The following is a 24,440-nucleotide window of genomic DNA, read 5'->3' as shown; positions in this document are numbered from 1 at the left end:
TCCACTGAGCCACGCTGCTTCTCTTTATTATCATTATTGTTACAAGCAATGAAGGAATTTTATTGTTAATACAATTAATACAACACAGGCGTACACTCACAGGGAGTAACGGATGGAGTGGTCACCTCCCCTTCAAAGGAAGGAATAACAGTTCTTGTGATTTACCCAACTTGTTTGTTTTTTACGCCCACTCATCATCATCAATCGTATTTATTGAGCGCTTACTATGTGCAGAGCACTGTACTAAGCGCTTGGGAAGTACAAATTGGCATCATCATCATCATCAATCATATTTATTGAGCGCTTACTATGTGCAGAGCACTGGACTAAGCGCTTGGGAAGTACAAATCGGCAACATATAGAGACGGTCCCTACCCAACAGCGGGCTCACAGTCTAAAAGGGGGAGACAGAGAACAAAACCAAACATACTAACAAAATAAAATAAATAGAATAGATATGTACAAATAAAATGAATAAATAAATAGAGTAAAAAATATGTACAAACATATATACAGGTGCTGTGGGGAAGGGAAGGAGGTAAGATGGGGGGAAGTACAAATGCCCACTCCCAAATCCCCTTCTCTTTGGCTCTCTTCATTTCAATCAATCAGTCAATCAATCAATCAATCGTACCTATTGAGCGCTTACTGTGTGCAGAGCACTGTACTGAGCGCTTCATTTGCCTCCCGAGCGCTTAGTACCGTGCTCTGCGCACAGTAAGCGCTCGATAAATACGATTGATTGATGGTGACATTTGTCTTTCATTATCCAACTCAGTAAGCGCTCAGTCAGTGCGACTGAAGCCCACTGTTGGGTAGGGACTGTCTCTGTATGTTGCCAACTTGTACTTCCCAAGCGCTTAGTCCAGTGCTCTGCACACAGTAAGCGCTCAATAAATACAATTGATTGATGGTGACATTTGTCTTTCATTATCCAACTCAGTAAGCGCTCAGTCAATGCGATTGAAGCCCACTGCTGGGTAGGGACCGTCTCTGGACGTTGCCAACTTGTACTTCCCAAGCGCTTAGTCCAGTGCTCTGCACACAGTAAGCGCTCAATAAATATGATTGAATGAATGAATGAAATGTCGGGTAGGGACCGTCTCTCTATGTTGCCAACTTGTACTTCCCAAGCGCTTACTACACAGCACACAGTGCTCAATAAATATGATTGAATGAATGAATGAAATGTCGGGTAGGGACCGTCTCTCTATGTTGCCAACTTGTACTTCCCAAGCGCTTACTACACAGCGCACAGTCATCGCTCAATAAATACGATTGAATGACTGACTGACTGAATGAATGGGAGGTCAGGGAATCCCGTGGACGGACTGGGGGCGGGGGGGGGGCGGAGGGAGGACCAATCAATCAATGGTATTTATTGAGCGCTTACTGTGTGCAGAGCACTGTACTAATCAATCAATCGGAGGACCAATCAATCAGTGGTATTTATTGAGCGCTTACTGTGTGCAAAGCACTGTACTATCAATCGTATTGATTGAGCGCTTACTGTGTGCAGAGCACTGTACTAATCAGTCAATCAATCGGAGGACCAATCAATCAGTGGTATTTATTGAGCGCTTACTGTGTGCAGAGCACTGTACTATCAATCAATCGTATTGATTGAGCGCTTACTGTGGGCAGAGCGCTGTACTAAGCGCTTGGGAAGTCCAAGTTGGCAACATCTAGAGACAGTCCCTACCCAACAGTGGGCTCACAATCTAAAAGGGGGAGACGGAGAACAAAACCAAACATACTAACAAAATAAAATAAATAGAATAGATATGTACAAGTAAAATAAATAAATAAATAAATAAATAAATAAATAGAGTAATAAATATGTACAAACATATATACAGGTGCTGTGGGGAAGGGAAGGAGGTTAGATGGGGGGATGGAGATGGGGAGATGGAGAGGACCAATTGGAGGACCAATCAATCAGTGGTATAAATAGAGTAATAAATATGTACAAACATATATACAGGTGCTGTGGGGAAGGGAAGGAGGTAAGATGGGGAGACGGAGAGGACCAATCAATCGGAGGACCAATCAATCAGTTGTATTGAGCGCTTACTGTGTGCAGAGCACTGTACTATCAATCGTATTGATTGAGTGCTTACTGTGTGCTGAGCACTGGACTAAGCGCTTGGGAAGTCCAAGTTGGCAACATATAGAGCCAGTCCCTACCCAACAGCGGGCTCACAGTCTAAAAGTAGGAGACAGAGAACAAAACCAAACATACTAACAAAATAAAATAAATAGAATAGATATGTACAAGTACAAGTAAAATAAATAAATAAATAGAGTAATAAATCTGTACAAACATATATCCATATATACAGGTGCTGTGGGGAAGGGAAGGAGGTAAGATGGGGGGATGGAGAGGACCAGTCAATCGGAGGACCAATCAATCAGTGGTATTTATTGAGCGCTTACTGTGTGCAGAGCACTGTACTATCGATCAGTCGTATTTATTGAGCGCTTACTGTGTGCAGAGCGCTGTACTAAGCGCTTGGGAAGTCCAAGTTGGCAACATCTAGAGACGGTCCCTACCCAACAGTGGGCTCACAGTCTGAAAGGGGGAGACAGAGAACAAAACCAAACATACTAACAAAATAAAATAAATAGAATAGATATGTAAAAGTACAAGTAAAATAAATAAATAAATAAATAGAGTAATAAATATGTACAAACATATATCCATATATACGGGTGCTGTGGGGAAGGGAAGGAGGTAAGATGGGGGGATGGAGAGGACCAGTCAATCGGAGGACCAATCAATCAGTGGTATTTATTGAGCGCTTACTGTGTGCAGAGCACTGTACTATCGATCAGTCGTATTTATTGAGCGCTTACTGTGTGCAGAGCGCTGTACTAAGCGCTTGGGAAGTCCAAGTTGGCAACATCTAGAGACGGTCCCTACCCAACAGTGGGCTCACAGTCTGAAAGGGGGAGACAGAGAACAAAACCAAACATACTAACAAAATAAAATAAATAGAATAGATATGTAAAAGTACAAGTAAAATAAATAAATAAATAAATAGAGTAATAAATATGTACAAACATATATCCATATATACAGGTGCTGTGGGGAAGGGAAGGAGGTAAGGCGGGGGGGATGGGGAGGACCAGTCAATCGGAGGACCAATCAATCAGTGGTATTTATTGAGCGCTTACTGTGTGCAGAGCACTGTACTATCAATCAATCGTATTGACTGAGCGCTTACTGTGTGCAGAGCACTGTATTAATCAATCAATAAATCGTATTTATTGAGCGCTTACTGTGTGCAGAGTGCTGTACTAAGCGCTTGGGAAGTCCAAGTTGGCAACATCTAGAGACGGCCCCTACCCAACAGTGGGCTCACAGTCTAGAAGGGGGAGATGGAGAACAAAACCGAACATCCTAACAAAATAAAATAAATAGGATAGATAGGTACAAGTAAAATAAATAAACAAACAAACAAACAAACAAATAAATAAATAAATAAATATGTACAAGCATATGTACAAACATATATATATATATGTTATATATATGCATATATATGTATATATATGCACATATATACATATATACATGTGTATACATGTACATATATGTATGTATGTACACACATGCGTATATACATATGTATGTGTGTGCATATATGTGTACGTATGTATATATGTACATATGTGTGCACATATGTGTATATATATACATATATACATGTGTATATGTGTACATATATACATATATATAACATATATATCAATCAATCAATCAATCGTATTTACTGAGCGCTTACTATGTGCAGAGCACTGTACTAAGCGCTTGGGAAGTCCAAGTTGGCAACATCTAGAGACGGTCCCTACCCGACAGTGGGCTCACAGTCTAGAAGGGGGAGACAGAGAACAGAACCAAACATACCAACAAAATAAAATAAATGGGATAGAAATGTACAAGTGATAGAAATGTACAAGTAATGTTATATATATATATGTATATACGTGCATATGTATACGTGTACATATATACATATATGCAACATATATATGTGTATATATGTACACATATACACATATATGGGTTATATATATGTATGTATATACACATGTATACATGTACACATATACATATATGTAACATATATATGTGTATATATGTACATATATACACACATATAACATATATATGTGTATATATGTACATATATACACATGTATAACATATATGTTATATATGTATGTATGTACATGTGTATACATGTACAAGTATGTAACATGTGTGTGTATATATGTGCATATATAACATGTGTGTGTGTGTGTATATACATGTATATGTGTGTGTATATATATATATATATATATATATATATATATATATATATATATATATATATATACACTAAGCGCTCGGGAAGTCCAAGACCGGGCTTCCAGTCTAGAAGGGGGAGACGAGCCCCGTGACCCCTGGGACAACCTGGTCACCTTGTAAATTCCCCAGCGCTTAGAACAGAGCTCTGCCCATAGTAAGCGCTCAGTCAATGCCATCATCGTCCTCATCCTCATCCTCCTCCTCCTCCTCATCATCAGGTACTGCACGGCGGAGGTGCTGCAGCGGGAGATGCGGTCGCTGCCCCTGCTGAGCCGCTACGCGGTGGTCGTACTGGACGACGTGCACCTGAGGAGCGCCGCCACGGACGTGCTGCTGGGCCTGCTGCGCGGGGTCCTGCGGGCCCGCCCGCGCCTCCGCCTCGTGCTGCTGCTGGCCGCCTCGCCGGCCCTGCCGGCCGAGCTGCGGGCCTTCTACGGGCCCGGGCCCGTCCTGGAGGTCAGCGCCCGCCGGCCCCCGGCCCGGGTCGTCTACCACAGCGACGCGCCGGACGACCCCGTCGGCTGCGCCGCCAGGCTGCTCTTCGACATTCACCGGACGGGAGAGAGCGGCCACGTCGTGGTCTTCCTGGCCTGCGAGCAGGTGCCCGGGGCCGGCGGGGAGAGCGGCCCTGACCCCCGACCCCCGGCCCGGCTTCCCTTTAATAATAACAATCGTGTCGGTATTTGTTAAGCGCTTACTATGTTCTAAGCGCTGCGGTAGATCATCATCCATCGTATGGATTGAGCGCTTACTATGTGCGGAGCACTGTATTAGTAGGAACCCCCGACCCCCGGCCCGGCTTCCCTTTAAGAATAACAATCGTGTCGGTATTTGTTAAGCGCTTACTATGTTCTAAGCGCTGCGGTAGATCATCATCCATCGTATTGATTGAGCGCTGACTATGTGCAGAGCACTGTATTAGTAGGAACCCCCGACCCCCGGCCCAGCTTCCCTTTAATAATAACAATCGTGTCGGTATTTGTTAAGCGCTTACTATGTTCTAAGCGCTGCGGTAGATCATCATCCAGCGTATGGATTGAGCGCTTACTATGTGCAGAGCACCGTATTAGTAGGAACCCCCGACCCCCGGCCCGGCTTCCCTTTAATAATAATAATCGTGTTGGTATTTGTTAAGCGCTTACTATGTTCTAAGCGCTGCGGTAGATCATCATCCAGCGTATTGATTGAGCGCTGACTATGTGCGGAGCACCGTATTAGTAGGAACCCCCGACCCCCGGCCCGGCTTCCCTTTAATAATAACAATCGTGTCGGTATTTGTTAAGCGCTTACTATGTTCTAAGCGCTGCAGTAGATCATCATCCATTGTATTGATTGAGCGCTTACTATGTGCGGAGCACCGTATTAGTAGGAACCCCCGACCCCCGGCCCGGCTTCCCTTTAATAATAACAATCGTGTCGGTATTTGTTAAGCGCTTACTATGTTCTAAGCGCTGCGGTAGATCATCATCCAGCGTATTGATTGAGCGCTTACTATGTGCGGAGCACCGTATTAGTAGGAACCCCCGACCCCCGGCCCGGCTTCCCTTTAATAATAACAATCGTGTCGGTATTTGTTAAGCGCTTACTATGTTCTAAGCGCTGCGGTAGATCATCATCCAGCGTATTGATTGAGCGCTTATTATGTGCGGAGCACCGTATTAGTAGGAACCCCCGACCCCCGGCCCGGCTTCCCTTTAATAATAATAATCGTGTCGGTATTTGTTAAGCGCTTACTATGTGCAAAGTACGTTCTAAGCGCTGCGGTAGATCAATCAATCGTATTTATTGAGCGCTTACTATGTGCAGAGCACTGTACTAAGCGCTTGGGAAGTACAGATTAGCATCACATAGAGACAGTCCCTACCCAACAGTGGGCTCACAGTCTAAAAGGGGGAGACAGAGAACAGAACCAAACATACCAACAAAATAAAATAAGTAGGATAGAATAAAATAAGTAGGATAGAATAAAATAAGTAGGATAGCGCTGCGGTAGATCATCATCCATCGTATTGATTGAGCGCTTACTATGTGCAGAGCACTGTATTAGTAGGAACCCCCGACCCCCGGCCCGGCTTCCCTTTAATAATAACAATCGTGTCGGTATTTGTTAAGCGCTTACTATGTTCTAAGCGCTGCGGTAGATCATCATCCAGCGTATTGATTGAGCGCTTACTATGTGCGGAGCACCGTATTAGTAGGAACCCCCGACCCCCGGCCCAGCTTCCCTTTAATAATAATAATCGTGTCGGTATTTGTTAAGCGCTTACTATGTTCTAAGCACTGCGGTAGATCATCATCCAGCGTATTGATTGAGCGCTTACTATGTGCGGAGCACTGTATTAGTAGGAACCCCCGACCCCCGGCCCGGCTTCCCTTTAATAATAATAATCGTGTCGGTATTTGTTAAGCGCTTACTATGTTCTAAGCGCTGCGGTAGATCGTCATCCAGCGTATTGATTGAGCGCTTACTATGTGCGGAGCACCGTATTAGTAGGAACCCCCGACCCCCGGCCCGGCTTCCCTTTAATAATAACAATCGTGTCGGTATTTGTTAAGCGCTTACTATGTTCTAAGCGCTGCGGTAGATCATCATCCATCGTATTGATTGAGCGCTTACTATGTGCAGAGCACCGTATTAGTAGGAACCCCCGACCCCCGGCCCGGCTTCCCTTTAATAATAATAATCGTGTCGGTATTTGTTAAGCGCTTACTATGTTCTAAGCGCTGCGGTAGATCATCATCCAGCGTATTGATTGAGCGCTTACTATGTGCGGAGCACTGTATTAGTAGGAACCCCCGGCCCCCGGCCCGGCTTCCCTTTAATAATAATAATCGTGTCGGTATTTGTTAAGCGCTTACTATGTGCAAAGTACGTTCTAAGCGCTGCGGTAGATCAATCAATCGTATTTATTGAGCGCTTACTATGTGCAGAGCACTGTACTAAGCGCTTGGGAAGTACAGATTAGCATCACATAGAGACAGTCCCTACCCAACAGTGGGCTCACAGTCTAAAAGGGGGAGACAGAGAACAGAACCAAACATACCAACAAAATAAAATAAGTAGGATAGAATAAAATAAGTAGGATAGAATAAAATAAGTAGGATAGCGCTGCGGTAGATCATCATCCATCGTATTGATTGAGCGCTTACTATGTGCAGAGCACTGTATTAGTAGGAACCCCCGACCCCCGGCCCGGCTTCCCTTTAATAATAATAATCGTGTCGGTATTTGTTAAGCGCTTACTATGTGCCGAGCGCTGTTCTAAGCGCTGCGGTAGATCATCATCATTAATCGTATTTATTGAGCGCTTACTATGTGCAGAGCACTGTATTAGTATTATTATTATTATAGAGATGTCCTAAAGGCAGGAGGAAATGCAAGATTGAAGGGAGGAAGAGAGGGCAGGGCTGGAGATGGAGATACGGAAATCACAGACTGTGAGCCGACCGGCTCTAGATGTTGCCAACTTGGACTTCCCAAGCGCTTAGTCCATCATCAATCATCAATCGTATTTATTGAGCGCTTACTATGTGCAGAGCACTGGACTAAGCGCTTGGGAAGTACACGTTGGCAACATACAGAGACAGTCCCTACCCACCAGCGGGCTCACAGTCTAAAAGGGGGAGACGGAGAACAAAACCAAACATACTAACAAAATAAAATAAATAGGATAGATAGGTAGATAATAAATAAATAATGGTGTTGGCACTTGTTAAGCGCTTACTAGGTGCAAAGCACTGCTCTAAGCGCCGGGGGGGCTACAGAGTGATCAGGTTGTCCCACGTGGGGCTCACGGTCTTCATCCCCATTTTACAGATGAGGGAACTGAGGCTCAGAGAAGTTAAGTGACTCGCCCAAGGTCACACAGCAGACGCGTGGTGGAGCCGGGATTAGATAACAAGGTGATCAGGTTGGCCCAGGAGTAGATAATAAATAAATAATGATGTTGGCATTTGTTAAGCGCTTACTAGGTGCAAAGCACTGTTCTAAGCGCTGGGAGGGGGCTACAAAGTGATCAGGTTGTCCCACGGGGGGCTCACGGTCTTCATCCCCATTTTACAGATGAGGGAACTGAGGCTCAGAGAACTTAAGTGACTCGCCCAAGGTCACACAGCAGACGCGTGGTGGAGCCGGGATTAGATAACAAGGTGATCAGGTTGGCCCAGGAGTAGATAATAAATAAATAATGATGTTGGCACTTGTTAAGCGCTTGCTAGGTGCAAAGCACTGCTCTAAGCGCTGGGAGGGGGCTTCAAAGTGATCAGGTTGTCCCACGTGGGGCTCACGGTCTTCATCCCCATTTTACAGATGAGGGAACTGAGGCTCAGAGAAGTTAAGTGACTCGCCCAAGGTCACACGGCAGACGCGTGGTGGAGCCGGGATTAGATAACAAGGTGATCAGGTTGGCCCAGGAGTAGATAATAAATAAATAATGATGTTGGCACTTGTTAAGCGCTTGCTAGGTGCAAAGCACTGCTCTAAGCGCTGGGAGGGGGCTTCAAAGTGATCAGGTTGTCCCACGTGGGGCTCACGGTCTTCATCCCCATTTTACAGATGAGGGAACTGAGGCTCAGAGAAGTTAAGTGACTCGCCCAAGGTCACACGGCAGGCGCGTGGTGGAGCCGGGATTAGGTAACAAGGTGATCGGGTTGGCCCAGGAGTAGATAATAAATAAATAATGATGTTGGCATTTGTTAAGCGCTTACTAGGTGCAAAGCACTGCTCTAAGCGCTGGGAGGGGGCTTCAAAGTGATCAGGTTGTCCCACGTGGGGCTCACGGTCTTCATCCCCATTTTACAGATGAGGGAACTGAGGCTCAGAGAAGTTAAGTGACTCGCCCAAGGTCACACAGCAGACGCGTGGTGGAGCCGGGATTAGGTAACAAGGTGATCGGGTTGGCCCAGGAGTAGATAATAAATAAATAATGATGTTGGCATTTGTTAAGCGCTTACTAGGTGCAAAGCACTGCTCTAAGCGCTGGGAGGGGGCTTCAAAGTGATCAGGTTGTCCCACGTGGGGCTCACGGTCTTCATCCCCATTTTACAGATGAGGGAACTGAGGCTCAGAGAAGTTAAGTGACTCGCCCAAGGTCACACAGCAGACGCGTGGTGGAGCCGGGATTAGGTAACAAGGTGATCGGGTTGGCCCAGGAGTAGATAATAAATAAATAATGATGTTGGCACTTGTTAAGCGCTTACTAGGTGCAAAGCACTGCTCTAAGCGCTGGGAGGGGGCTACAAAGTGATCAGGTTGTCCCACGTGGGGCTCACGGTCTTCATCCCCATTTTACAGATGAGGGAACTGAGGCTCAGAGAAGTTAAGTGACTCGCCCAAGGTCACACAGCAGGCGCGTGGAGGAGCCGGGATTAGGTAACAAGGTGATCGGGTTGGCCCAGGAGTAGATAATAAATAAATAATGATGTTGGCATTTGTTAAGCGCTTACTAGGTGCAAAGCACTGCTCTAAGCGCTGGGAGGGGGCTTCAAAGTGATCAGGTTGTCCCACGGGGGGCTCACGGTCTTCATCCCCATTTTACAGATGAGGGAACTGAGGCTCAGAGAAGTTAAGTGACTCGCCCAAGGTCACACAGCAGGCGCGTGGTGGAGCCGGGATTAGGTAACAAGGTGATCGGGTTGGCCCAGGAGTAGATAATAAATAAATAATGATGTTGGCACTTGTTAAGCGCTTACTAGGTGCAAAGCACTGCTCTAAGCGCTGGGAGGGGGCTACAAAGTGATCAGGTTGTCCCACGTGGGGCTCACGGTCTTCATCCCCATTTTACAGATGAGGGAACTGAGGCTCAGAGAAGTTAAGTGACTCGCCCAAGGTCACACAGCAGACGCGTGGTGGAGCCGGGATTAGATAACAAGGTGATCGGGTTGGCCCAGGGGGGGCTTCACAGTCTTCAGCCCCATTTGACAGATGAGGGAACGGAGGCCCAGAGAGGTGAAGTGACTCACCCAAAGTCACCCAGCTGACAAGTGGCGGAGCCGGGATTTGAACCCACGGCTTCTGGCTCCAAAGCCCGGGCTCTTTAATAATAATAATGATGGCATTTGTTAAGCGCTTACTATGTGCAATGCACTGTTCTAAGCGCTGGGGAGGATACAAGGAGATCAGGTTGTCCCACAGGGGGGTTCACAGGCAATCCCCATTTTACAGATGAGGTAACTGAGGCACAGAGAAGTTAAATGACTTGCCCAAAGTCACACAGCTGACAACTGGCAGAGCAGGGATTTGAACCCACGACCTCTGACTCCAAAGCCCGGGCTCTTTCCACTGAGCCACGCTGCTTCCCCACGCTGCTTTGACTTGGAGAAGTTTTGTCTTGGAGGAGCAGCGTGGCTCAGTAGAGAAGCAGCGTGGCTCAGTGGAAAGAGCCCGGGCTTTGGAGTCAGAGGTCATGGGTTCAAATCCCGCTTCCGCCACTTGTCAGCTGGGTGACTTCGGGCGAGTCACTTCACTTCTCTGGGCCTCAGTTACCTCATCTGGAAAATGGGGATTAAGGCTGTGAGCCCCCCGTGCGACAACCTGATCACCCTGTAACCTCCCCAGCGCTTAGAACAGTGCTTTGCATATAGTAAGCGCTTAACAAATACCATCATTATTATCATTATTATTGCTGTTCCAGTCCTGACCTGGACTACTTTTCACCACATCTCTGGCCACCTATCAGCTATCTATGGGCATCTGTCATCATTCATTCATTCATTCATTCATTCAATGGTATTTATTGAGCGCTTACTGTGTGCAGAGCACTGTACTAAGCGCTTGGGAAGTACAAGTCGGCGACATATAGAGTCGGTCCCTACCCAACAGCAGGCTCACAGTCTAGAAGGGGGAGACAGACAACAAAACAAAGCACGTGGACGGGTGTCAAGTCGTCAGAATAAATAGAATGAAAGCTAAATGCACATCATTAACAAAATCAATAGAATAGTAAGTGTGTACAAGTCAAATAGAGTAATAAATCTGTGCAATCTCTCATACACAGATAGATGATAGAGATAGATTCATTCATTCAGTCAGTCGTATTTATTGAGCACTTACTGTGTGCAGAGCACTGTACTAAGCGCTTGGGAAGCCCAAGTCGGATTAATAAATGCCATCATTATTATTAGTAATAGTAGTAAGCACTTAATAAATGCTATTATGCCCCCCGTGGGACAATCTGATCACCTTGTATCTCCCCCAGCGCTTAGAACAGTGCTTTGCACATGGTAAGCGCTTAATAAATGCCATTATTATTATGTAGAGACGGTCCCTACCCAACAACGGGCTCCCAGTCTAGAAGGGGGAGACGGACAACAAAACTAAACATGTGGACAGGTGTCAAAGTCGTCAGAACAAATAGAATTAAAGCTATAGTCATTCATTCACTCAGTCGTATTTATTGAGCGCTTACTGTGTGCAGAGCACTGTACTAAGCACTTGGGAAGTACAAGTCGGCAACATATAGAGACGGTCCCTCCCCAACAGTGGGCTTACAGTCTAGAAGGGGGAGACAGGCAACAAAATGAAACACGTGGACGGCTGTCAAGTCGTCAGAATAAATAGAATGAAAGCTAAATGCACATCATTAACAAAATAAATAGAATAGTAAGTGTATACAAGTCAAATAAAGAGTAATAAATCTGTGCAATCTCTCATACACAGACGATAGAGATAGATAGATTCATTCATTCATTCATTCAGTCGTATTTATTGAGCACTTACTGTGTGCACAGCACTGTACTAAGCGCTTGGGAAGCCCAAGTCGGCAACATATAGAGACGGTCCCTACCCACCAACGGGCTCACAGTCTAGAAGGGGGAGACAGACAACAAAACAACACATGGAGACAGGTGTCAAAGTCGTCAGAACAAATAGAATTAAAGCTTTAGTCATTCATTCACTCAATCGTATTTATTGAGCACTTACTGTGTGCAGAACACTGTACTAAGCGCTTGGGAAGTACAAGTCGGCGACATATAGAGACGGTCCCTACCCAACAGCGGGCTCACAGTCTAGAAGGGGGAGACAGGCAACAAAACGAAACATGTGGGCAGGTGTCAAGTCGTCAGAATAAATAGAATGAAAGCTAAATGCACATCCTTAAAATAAATAGAATAGTAAGTGTGTATAAGTAAAATAAAGTAATAAATCTGTGCAATCTCTCATAGATACATGATAGAGATAGATATAGATAGATAGATTCATTCATTCATTCAATCGTATTCATTGAGCACTTACTGTGTGCACAGCACTGTACTAAGCGCTTGGGAAGCCCAAGTCGGCAACATATAGAGACGGTCCCTACCCACCAACGGGCTCACAGTCTAGAAGGGGGAGACGGACAACAAAACAACACATGGAGACAGGTGTCAAAGTCGTCAGAACAAATAGAATTAAAGCTATAGTCATTCATTCACTCAATCGTATTTATTGAGCGCTTACTGTGTGCACAGCACTGGACTAAGCCATCGCACCCTAGGCAAGCCACTTCACTTCTCTGGGCCTCAGTGACCTCATCTGACTCCCCCTTCTAGACCGTGAGCCCGCTGTTGGGTAGGGACCGTCTCTAGATGTTGCCAACTTGGACTTCCCAAGCGCTTAGTACAGTGCTCTGCACACAGTAAGCGCTCAATAAATACGATTGAACGAATGAGTGAATCTGTAAAATGGGGATTAAGACTGTGAGCCCCACGTGGGACAACGTGATCACCTTGTATCTACCCCAGGGTTTAGAATAGTGCTTGGCACATAGTAAGCACTTAACAAATACCATTATTATTACCATTATTACTATTATTATTATTATTCCCTCTGGGGCACTGAGAAGCAGTGTGGCTCAGTGGAAAGAGCCCGGGCTTTGGAGGCAGAGCTCAAGGGTTCAAATCCCGGCTCCACCAATTGTCAGCTGGGTGACTTTGGGCAAGTCACTTCACTTCTCTGGGCCTCAGTGACCTCGTCTGTAAAATGGGGATTAATCAATCAATCAATCGTGTTTATTGAGCGCTTACTGTATGCAGAGCACTGTACTAAGTGCTTTAGACTGTGAGCTCCTTGTGGGACAACCCGATCACCTTGTAACTCCCCCAGCGCTTAGAACAGTGCTTTGCACATAGTAAGCGCTTAATAAATGCCATTATTATGATTATTATCTGACCCGCACGCAAGCCCGGCGGACGGTGCCTCTCGCCACACCTCTCGGGAAGATCTCTGAGATTGGGACGAGGCAGCAAGAATGAGGAGGAGGAGGAGAAAAGAGGAGAAAGAGAGGGGCCGGGGAAGGGAGGGAAGAGGAGAATGAGGATGGTGAGGCGTTTCTAGGGACCTGTGGGAAATCCACCCACAAAACAGCATAGCAGCAGGAAACAGCTGGGGTCAGGGCCTCTCCCTCTCCCCCCCTTCTCTCCCCTTTCTTCTTTCCCCTTTCCCCATTCTCCTCTCCCCTTGTCTCTTCTCTTTTCTCTTTCTCTCTTCTCTCCTCTTTCTTCTCCCTCTTCCATCAGCTCTGTCTTTCCTCTGTCCCTCCCCTCCATCTCTCTCTCCTCCCTCTTTTCTCCTCTCTTCTCTTCTTTATCTCGCCTCTCCTCTTTTCTCTCGCCTTTCTTTTCTCCCCTGGCCTCTCCTCTTTTCTCTCGCCTTTCTTTTCTCCCCTCACCTCTCCTCTTTTCTTTCGCCTTTCTTTCCTCCCCTCGCCTCTCCTCTTTTCTCTCGCCTTTCTTTTCTCCCCTTACCTCTCCTCTTTTCTCTCTCTTCTTTCCTCCCTCCCCTTGCCTCTCCTCTTTTCTCTCACCTTTCTTTTCTCCCCTCGCCTCTGTCTCCCTGCTCTCCTCTTTCCCCATTCTCCTCTCCCCTCGTCTGTTCTCTTTTCTTTCTCTCCTCTCCTTTCTTCTCCCTCTTCCATCAGCTCTGTCTTTCCTCTCTCCCTCCCCTCCATCTCTCTCTCCTCCCTCTTTTCTCCTCTCTTCTCTTCTTTATCTCGCCTCTCCTCTTTTCTCTCGCCTTTCTTTTCTCCCCTGGCCTCTCCTCTTTTCTCTCGCCTTTCTTTTCTCCCCTGGCCTCTCCTCTTTTCTCTCACCTTTCTTTTCTCCCCTCACCTCTCCTCTTTTCTCTCGCCTTTCTTTTCTCCCCTCACCTCTCCTCTTTTCTCTCACCTTTTTTTCCTCCCCTCGCCTCTCCTCTTTTCTCTCGCCTTTCTTTTCTCCCCTCGCCTCTCCTCTTTTCTCTCACCTTTCTTTTCTCCCCTCGCCTCTGTCTCCCTGCTCTCCTCTTTCCCCATTCTCCTCTCCCCTCGTCTCTTCTCTTTTCTTTCTCTCTTCTCTCCTTCTCCCTCTTCCATCAGCTCTGTCTTTCCTCTCTTCCTCCCCTCCATCTCTCTCTCCTCCCTCTTTTCTCCTCTTCTCTCCTTTATCTCGCCTCTCCTCTTTTCTCTCCTTTCTTTTCTCCCCTCCCTTCTCCTCTTTTCTCTCACCTTTATTTCCTCCCCTCGCCTCTCCTCTTTTCTTTTGCCTTTCTTTTCTCCCCTCACCTCTCTTTTCTCTCGCCTTTCTTTCCAGAGAAGCAGCGTGGTTCAGTGGAAAGAGCATGGGCTTTGGAGTCAGAGGTCATGGGTTCAAATCCCAGCTCTGCCAATTGTCAGCTGTGTGACTTTGGGCAAGTCATTTCACTTCTCTGTGCCTCAGTTACCTCATCTGTAAAATGGGGATTAAGACTGTGAGCCCCCCATGGGACAACCTGATCACCTTGTAACCTCCCCAGCGCTTAGAACAGTGCTTTGCACATAGTAAGCGCTTAATAAATGCCATTATTATTATTTCCTCCCCTGGCCTCTCCTCTTTTCTCTCGCCTTTCTTTTCTCCCCTCACCTCTCCTCTTTTCTCTCACCTTTCTTTCCTCCCCTCGCCTCTCCTCTTTTCTCTCGCCGTTCTTTTCTCCCCTCACCTCTGTCTCCCTGCTCTCCTCTTTCCCCGTTCTCCTCTCCCCTTGTCTCTTCTCTTTCTCTCTTCTTTCCTCTTTCTTCTCCCTCTTCCATCAGCTCTGTCCTTCCTCTCTCCCTCCCCTCCATCTCTATCTCCTCCCTCTTTTCTCCTCTCTTCTCTCCTTTCTCACCTCTCCTCTTTTCTTTCGCCTTTCTTTTCTCCCCTCCCCTCTCCTCTTCTCTCACCTTTCTTTCCTCCCCTCGCCTCTCCTCTTTTCTCTCGCCTTTCTTTTCTCCCCTCGCCTCTCCTTTCTCTCGCCTTTTTTTCCTCCCCTCGCCTCTTCTCTTTTCCCTCGCCTTTCTTTTCTCCCCTCGCCTCTCCCCTTTTCTCTCACCTTTCTTTTCTCCCCTCACCTCTGTCTCCCTGCTCTCCTCTTTCCCCGTTCTCCTCTCCCCTCGTCTCTTCTCTTTTCTCTTTCTCTCCTCTTTCTCTCCCTCTTCCATCAGCTCTCTTTCCTCTCTCCCTCCCCTCCATCTCTCTCTCCTCCCTCTTTTCTCCTCTCCTCTCCTTTATCTCACCTCTCCTCTTTTCTCTCGCCTTTCTTTTCTCCCCTGGCCTCTCCTCTTTTCTCTTGCTTTTTTTTCCTCCCCTCGCCTCTCCTCTTTTCTCTCGCCTTTCTTTTCTCCCCTCACCTCTCCTCTTTTCTCTCACCTTTCTTTTCTCCCCTCGCCTGTCTCCCTGCTCCCCTTTCCCCATTCTCCTCTCCCCTTGTCTCTTCTCTTTTCTCTTTCTCTCTTCTCTCCTCTTTCTTCTCCCTCTTCCATCAGCTCTGTCTTTCCTCTCTCCATCCCCTCCATCTTTCTCTCCTCCATTTTCTCCTCTCTTCTCTCCTTTATCTTGCCTCTCCTCTTTTCTCACACCTTTCTTTTCTCCCCTAGCCTCTCCTCTTTTCTCTCGCCTTTCTTTTCTCCCCTAGCCTCTCCTCTTCTCTCACCTTTCTTTTCTCCCACCTCTCCTCTTTTCTCTCGCCTTTCTTTTCTCCCCTCGCCTCTCCTCTTTTCTCTTGCCTTTCCTTTCTCCCCGCTCCTCTCTGTCCCTGCTCTCCTCTTTCCCCGTTCTCATCTCTCCTTTCTCCTCTCTTCCCTCCTTTTTTTCTCCCTCTATTTCTCTCTCATCCCCCCCCCCCCCCGTCTCTCTAACGATGGCATTTGTTAGCGCTTACTATTTTCGAAGCACTGTTCTAAGCGCTTTGGCTGGGGGGGGGGGGATACAAGGTGATCAGATTGTCCCAAGTGGGGCTCACAGTCTTCATCCCTATTTTACAGATGAGGTCACTGAGGCTCAGAGAAGTGAAGCGACTTGCCCAGGGTGACACAACAGACATGTTTTGTTCTCTGTCTCCCCCTTCTAGACTGTGAGCCCGCTGTTGGGTAGGGACCGTCTCTCTGTGTTGCCAACTTGTACTTCCCAAGCGCTTAGGACAGTGCTCCGCACACAGTAAGCGCTCAATAGATACGACTGAGTGAATGAATGAATGAATATGTTGCCAACTTGTACTTCCCAAGCGCTTAGGACAGTGCTCTGCACACAGTAAGCGCTCAATAAATACAATTGAATGGATGAATATGGCAGAACAGGAATTCGAACCCATGACCTCTGACGCCCAAGCCTCGGCTCTTTCCATCGAGCCACGCTGCTTCTCTCTCTCCTCACTACTTTCTCCTCTCTTTTCTCCTCTATCCTTTACCTTCTTCTTTCTTTTCTCCCCTCTTGCCTATCTCCTCTCCTCTCTCTCCCTGCTGTCCTCTCTCCTCTTTCCCCATCTCCTTTCTCTCCCTTCTCCTCCGCCTTCTCCTCCCTTCTTCTCCTCCTCTTCTCCTCCCACCGGGATACACCTCCCTCCCTTCCACCGGGACCCCGATTGGGATTCGGAGCCGGGACCCTCACGTACCCGTCGGCTCTGGGCTTCTCCGCTTCCAGAGTTGGGGTGGGGATTCCGGGGGGCGGAGGGACAAGGAATAAAACTGTATTCGATTAATAAAAATGCCATTATGATTATTAAGGAATCCGGGAGAAGTAGCTCTGAATCGTTTCCGATTTCAGGACATTAGGAGAGCCTACGAAATAATCTGTGAGGAAGGCTCGCGCCTGGGCCCGGAAGCCGGAGAGTTGGTTGCGGTTCCTTTGTATCCGAGGGAAAAGTTCGCGATGCTGAGGCCAAACGAGGACCCGGAAGAAGGTTTCCAGGCCCCGCGGAGAAAAGTGGTGCTGACCACCAGCTCGGGAGAGGCCCTCATCGGACCCGACGCCTTCAGATTCGTCATCGACGTGGGGCTGGAGAGGAGGAAGGTGGGCGTCTGCTGGGGACCGCCTGGCCCGGCTTAAAGGGAAGCCTGGCGTCTTCAAGCAATCAATCAATCAATCGTATTTATTGAGCGCTTACTGTGTGCGGAGCACTGGACTAAGCTCTTGGGAAGTCCAAGTTGGCAATGTATAGAGACGGTCATCATCATCATCAGTCGTATTTATTGAGCGCTTACTGTGTGCGGAGCACTGGACTAAGCGCTTGGGAAGCGCAAGTTGGCAACGGCTAGAGACGGTCCCTACCCGACAGCGGGCTCACGGTCTAGAAGGGGGAGACGGACAACAAAACATATTAACAAAATAAAATAAATAGAATAAATATGTACAAGTAAAGTAAAGGGAGTAGTAAATATGTACAAACATATATGAATATTATATATATAGCATATATATAATATATAATATTCAGATTTATATATGAATAAATATTATTATAAATGAGTAAGGGAGTCGATCCCTGTTGTCCCTCCTCCTCAGACTGTGAGCCTCATGTGGGACAGGAGCTATGTCTGGCCCTATTGAGAAGCAGTGTGACTCAGTGGAAAGAGCCCGGGCTTTGGAGTCAGAGGTCACGGGTTCAAATCCCGGCTCCGCCACTTGTCAGCTGTGTGACTTTGGGCAAGTCACTTCACTTTTCTGGGCCTCTCAGTTCCCTCATCTGTAAAATGGGGATGAAGACTGTGAACCCCACTGTGGACAACCTGATCACCTTGTGTCTCCCCAGCGCTTAGAACAGTGCTTTGCACATAGTAAGTGCTTAACAAATACCATCATTACTATTATTACAAGTTGCCAACATATAGAGATGATCCCTACCCGACAACGGGCTCACAGTCTCGAGGGGGACAGTGCTTGGCACATAGTAAGCACTTACCAAATACAAACATCGTTATTGTTATTATTCATTCAATCGTATTTATTGAGCGCTTACTGTGTGCAGAGCACTGTACTAAGCGCTTGAGAAGTACAAGTTGGCAACATCTAGAGACGGTCCCTACCCAACAGCGGGCTCACAGTCTAGAAGGGGACAGTGCTTGGCACATAGTAAGAATTAACAAATACGAACATCATTATTATTATTATTATTATTCATTCAATCGTATTTATCGAGTGCTTACTGTGTGCAGAGCGCTGTACTAAGCACTTGGGAAGTCCAAGTTGGCAACATATAGAGACGGTCCCTACCCAACAGCGGGCTCACAGTCTAGAAGGGGACGGTGCTTGGCACATAGTAAGCACTTAACAAATACGAACATTGTTATTATTATTATTCATTCAATTGTATTTATTGAGTGTTTACTGTGTGCAGAGCGCTGTACTAAGCACTTGGGAAGTCCAAGTTGGCAACATACAGAGACGGTCCCTACCCAACAGCGGGCTCACAGTCTAGAAGGGGACAGTGCTTGGCACATAGTAAGCACTTAACAAATACTAACATCATTATTATTATTATTCATTCAGTCGTATTTATTGAGCACTTACTGTGTGCAGAGCGCTGTACTAAGCGCTTGGGAAGTCCAAGTTGGCAACATCTACAGACGGTCCCTACCCAACAGCGGGCTCACAGTCTAGAAGGGGACAGTGCTTGGCACGTAGTAAGCACTTAACAAATACGAACATCATTATTATTATTATTATTCATTCAATCGTATTTATTGAGCGCTTACTGTGTGCAGAGTGCTGTACTAAGCGCTTGGGAAGTCCAATTTGGCAACATCTAGAGACGGTCCCTACCCAACAATGGGCTCACCGTCTAGAGGGGGACAGTGCTTGGCACATAGAAAGCACTTAACAAATACAAACATCATTATTATCGTATTTATTGAGCGCTTACTGTGTGCAGAGCGCTGGACTAAGCGCTTGGGAAGTCCAAATTGGCAACATCTAGAGACGGTCCCTTCCCAACAGCGGGCTCACAGTCTAGAAGTCTATTATTATTATTATTATCATCAACTAAAGCGGGCCCCCCGGGGCCCCGCGTGTCTTCCCGCAGGTGTACAACCCGTGGATCCGGGCCAGCACGTGGACGACGCAGCCCATCAGCGAGGCCCGGGCCCAGGAGCGCCGGTGCATCCCCACGGCCCCCGCAGGTAATAATAATAATAATAATAATAATAGTAATAATAGTAATAATAATGGCATTTATTAAGCACTTACTATGTGCAAAGCACTGTTCTAAGCACTGGGGAGGTTACAAGGTGATCAGGTTGTCCCACGGGGGGCTCACAGTCTTCATCCTCATTTTATTCATTCAATCATATTTATTGAGCGCTTACTGTGTGCAGAGCACTGTACTAAGCGCTTTTAATAATAATAATAATGATGGCATTTGTTAAGCGCTTACTACGTGCAGAGCACTGTTCTAAGCACTGGGGAGATACAAGGTGATCAGGTTGTCCCACGGGGGGCTCACAGTCTTAATCCCCATTTTACAGATGAGGTCACTGAGGCTCAGAGAAGTGAAGTGACTTGCCCAAGGTGACACAGCTGACAGTCTTCTAGACTGTGAGCCCACTGTTGGGTAGGGACCATCTCTACATGTTGCCAAATTGTACTTCCCAAGTGCTTAGTACAGTGCTCTGCACACAGTAAGCGCTCAATAAATATGAATGAATGAATGAATGACAATTGGCAGAGCCGGGATTTGAACCCATCAATCAATCAATCAATCGTATTAATTGAGCTCTTACTGTGTGCAGAGCACTGTACTAAGCACTTGGGAAGTACAAGTTGGCAACATCTAGAGCCGGTCCCTACCCAACAGTGGGCTCACAGTCTAGAAGGGGGAGACAGAGAACAAAACCAAACATAGTAACAAAGTAAAATAAATAGAATAGATATGTACAAGTAAAATAAATAAATAGAGTAATAAATCCGTGCAAACATATTCATTCATTCATTCAATCATTCATTCAATCGTATTTATTGAGCGCTTACTGTGTGCAGAGCACTTTTCTAAGCGCTTGGGAAGTTCAAGTCGGCAACATATAGAAACGGTCCCTACCCACCAACGGGCTCACAGTCTAGAAGGGGGAGACAGGGAACAAAACCAAACATATTAACAAAATAAATAGAATAGATATATACAAGTAAAATAAATAAATAGAGTAATAAATCGGTACAAGCATATTCATTCATTTGTATTTATTGAATGACTAAGCGCTCAATAAATACAATTGATTGATTGAGCGCTTACTGTGTTCAGAGCACTGTTCTGAGCACTTGGGAAGTCCAAGTCGGCAACATCTAGAGACGGTCCCTACCCAACAGTGGGCTCACGGTCTAGAAGGGGGAGACAGGGAACAAAACCAAACATATTAACAAAATAAAATAAATAAATAAATAGTGTAATAAATCCGTAGAAACATACTCATTCATTCAGTCAGTCAGTCGTATTTATTGAGTGTTTACTGTGTGCAGAGCACTGTTCTAAGCGCTTGGGAAGTCCAAGTCTGCAACATCTAGACATGGTCCCTACCCAACAGCGGGCTCACAGTCTAGAAGGGGGAGACGGACAACAAAACAAAACATGTGGACCGGTGTCAAGTCATCAGAATAAATAAATATAAAGCTAGATGCACATCATTAGCAAAATAAATAGAATAGTAAATATGTACAAGTAAAATAGAGTAATAAATCTGTACAAACATATATACAGGGGCTGTGGGGAGGGGAAGGAGGTAAGGCACGGGGGGATCAACCAATCAATCAATCGTATTTATTGAGCGCTTACTGTGTGCAGAGCACTGTACTAAGCGCATGGGAAGTCCAAGTTGGCAACATATAGAGACAGTCCTTACCCAACAGTGGGCTCACAGTCTAGAAGGGGGAGACAGAGAACAAAACCAAACATATTAACAAAGTAAAATAAATAGAATAGATATGCACAAGTAAAATAAATAGAGTAATAAATATATACAAACATATTTGGGGGGGGCCTCTGACTCCAAAGCCCGTGCACTTTCAATCAATATCAATCGTATTTATTGAGCGCTTACTGTGTGCAGAGCACTGAACTAAGCGCTTGGGAAGTCCAAGTTGGCAACATATAGAGACAGTCCTTACCCAACAGTGGGCTCACAGTCTAGAAGGGGGAGACAGAGAACAAAACCAAACATACTAACAAAATAAAATAAATAGAATAGATAGGTACAAGTAAAATAAATAAATAGAGTAATAAATATATACAAACATATGGAGCTCCTTGAGGGCAAGAGATCTTGTTTTTCTTCTCTGTCCTCAGTCACTCAACATAGTGCTGTCCACACAGTAGGCACTTGGGGCCGGTAGTCAATCAATCAATCAATCAGTCGTATTTATTGAGCGCTTACTGTGTGCAGAGCACTATACTAAGCGCTTGGGAAGTCTAAGTTGGCAACATCTAGAGACGGTCCCTACCCAACAGCGGGCTCACATTCGAGAAGCGCTTGTCCAACTTGTTCTTCCCACGCACTTAGTCCAGTGCTCTGCACACAGTAAGCACTCAATAAATCATCATCATCATCATCATCAATCGTATTTATTGAGCGCTTACTATGTGCAGAGCACTGTACTAAGCGCTTGGGAAGTACAAATTGGCAACATCTAGAGACAGTCCCTACCCAACAGTGGGCTCACAGTCTAAAAGGGGGATTGATCGATTGATCGATTGATTGATTGTCAAGCGCAAAGCACTGTTCTGAGCGCCTCCGCCCGGATCGGACAGCGTGGGGACTCCGGGTTTCCCTCGCCCCCCTTCTTTCCAGGCCAGGTGTTCTGCTTGTATTCCCAAGAGTGGAGCCGCAGACACATGCAGCCGCTCGCCCCCGTGCAGCTGCAAGAATGCAACCTGACGGGCACTGTGCTGTTCCTCAAGAGGATGGACATTGCCGGCCTGGGCCGCTGCGACCTCATCACCAAGCCAGGTGACCCTCGGCCCCTTCCCTTCCCCACAGCACCTGTATATCTGTATATATGTTTGTACAGATTCATTATTCTATTTATTTATTTACTTATTTTACTTGTACATATCTATTCTGTTTATTTCATTTTGTTAGTATGTTTGGTTTTGTTCCCCGTCTCCCCCTTTTAGACTGTGAGCCCACTGTTGGGTAGGGACCGGCTCTAGATGTTGCCAACTTGGACTTCCCAAGCGCTTAGTACAGTGCTCTGCACACAGTAAGCGCTCAATAAATACGATTGATTGATTGATTGATTGATCACCAAGCCAGGTGACCCTCGGCCCCTTCTCCGGGCGCCTGTCCTAACCGCCCCGTCCAGCCTTTCTGCCCATCTTTTAGACTGTGAGCCCACTGTTGGGTAGGGACCGGCTCTAGATGTTGCCAACTTGGACTTCCCAAGCGCTTAGTACAGTGCTCTGCACACAGTAAGCGCTCAATAAATATGATTGATTGATTGATTGATTGATTATCACCTAGCCAGGTGACCCTCGGCCCCTTCTCCGGGCGCCTGTCCTAACTGCCCCGTCCACCCTTTCTGCCCATCTTTTATACTGTGAGCCCACTGTTGGGTAGGGACCGGCTCTAGATGTTGCCAACTTGGACTTCCCAAGCGCTTAGTACAGTGCTCTGCACACAGTAAGCGCTCAATAAATATGATTGATTGATTGATTGATTGATTATCACCTAGCCAGGTGACCCTCGGCCCCTTCTCCGGGCGCCTGTCCTAACTGCCCCGTCCACCCTTTCTGCCCATCTTTTATACTGTGAACCCACTGTTGGGTAGGAACTGTCTCTATATGTTGCCAACTTGGACTTCCCAAGCGCTTAGTACAGTGCTCTGCACACAGTAAGCGCTCAATAACTACGATTGATTGATTGATTGATTGATCACCAAGCCAGGTGACCCTCGGCCCCTTCTCCGGGCGCCTGTCCTAACCGCCCCGTCCACCCTTTCTGCCCATCTTTTAGACTGTGAGCCCACTGTTGGGTAGGGACTGTCCCTATATGTTGCCAACTTGGACTTCCCAAGCGCTTAGTCCAGTGCTCTGCACACAGTAAGCACTCAATAAATACGATTGATTGATTGATCACCAAGCCAGGTGACCCCCGGCCCCTTCTCGGGGCGCCTGTCTTACCCGCCCCGTCCACCCTTTCTGCCCATCTTTTAGACTGTGAGCCCACTGTTGGGTAGGGACTGTCTCTAGATGTTGCCAACTTGGACTTCCCAAGCGCTTAGTACAGTGCTCTGCACACAGTAAGCGCTCAATAAATACGATTGATTGATTGATTGATTGATCACCAAGCCAGGTGACCCTCGGCCCCTTCTCCGGGCGCCTGTCCTAACCGCCCCGTCCAGCCTTTCTGCCCATCTTTTAGACTGGGAGCCCACTGTTGGGTAGGGACCGTCTCTATATGTTGCCAACTTGGACTTCCCAAGCGCTTAGTACAGTGCTCTGCACACAGTAAGCGCTCAATAACTACGATTGATTGATTGATTGATTGATCACCAAGCCAGGTGACCCTCGGCCCCTTCTCGGGGCGCCTGTCTTAACCGCCCCGTCCACCCTTTCTGCCCATCTTTTAGACTGGGAGCCCACTGTTGGGTAGGGACTGTATCTATATGTTGCCAACTTGGACTTCCCAAGCGCTTAGTACAGTGCTCTGCACACAGTAAGCGCTCAATAAATACGATTGATTGATTGATTGATTGATCACCAAGCCAGGTGACCCTCGGCCCCTTCTCCGGGCGCCTGTCTTAACCGCCCCGTCCACCCTTTCTGCCCATCTTTTAGACTGGGAGCCCACTGTTGGGTAGGGACCGTCTCTAGATGTTGCCAACTTGGACTTCCCAAGCGCTTTGTCCAGTGCTC

The 24,440-nt window shown here is 46.7% G+C and overlaps 1 protein-coding gene across 2 annotated transcripts in view; it reads left to right on the top strand.

Moving 5' to 3' along the window:
* Positions 1-24,440, top strand: part of DHX32 (DEAH-box helicase 32 (putative)) — an 87,202-nt gene that overhangs the window by 39,309 nt on the left and 23,453 nt on the right. For both annotated transcript variants that reach the window (XM_038743831.1, XM_038743829.1), the window contains exons 4-7: positions 4,576-4,957; positions 17,369-17,614; positions 19,623-19,719; positions 22,375-22,533. In XM_038743831.1, coding sequence (XP_038599759.1) covers positions 4,576-4,957; positions 17,369-17,614; positions 19,623-19,719; positions 22,375-22,533 — 884 coding nt within the window. The remainder of the gene's footprint in view (positions 1-4,575; positions 4,958-17,368; positions 17,615-19,622; positions 19,720-22,374; positions 22,534-24,440) is intronic.

Source organism: Tachyglossus aculeatus, chromosome 3 (assembly GCF_015852505.1).
Source record: "Tachyglossus aculeatus isolate mTacAcu1 chromosome 3, mTacAcu1.pri, whole genome shotgun sequence".
NCBI lineage: Eukaryota > Metazoa > Chordata > Mammalia > Monotremata > Tachyglossidae > Tachyglossus > Tachyglossus aculeatus.
Note: the sequence above shows the minus strand (reverse complement) of the source record. Positions and strands in the feature narration are given on the sequence as shown.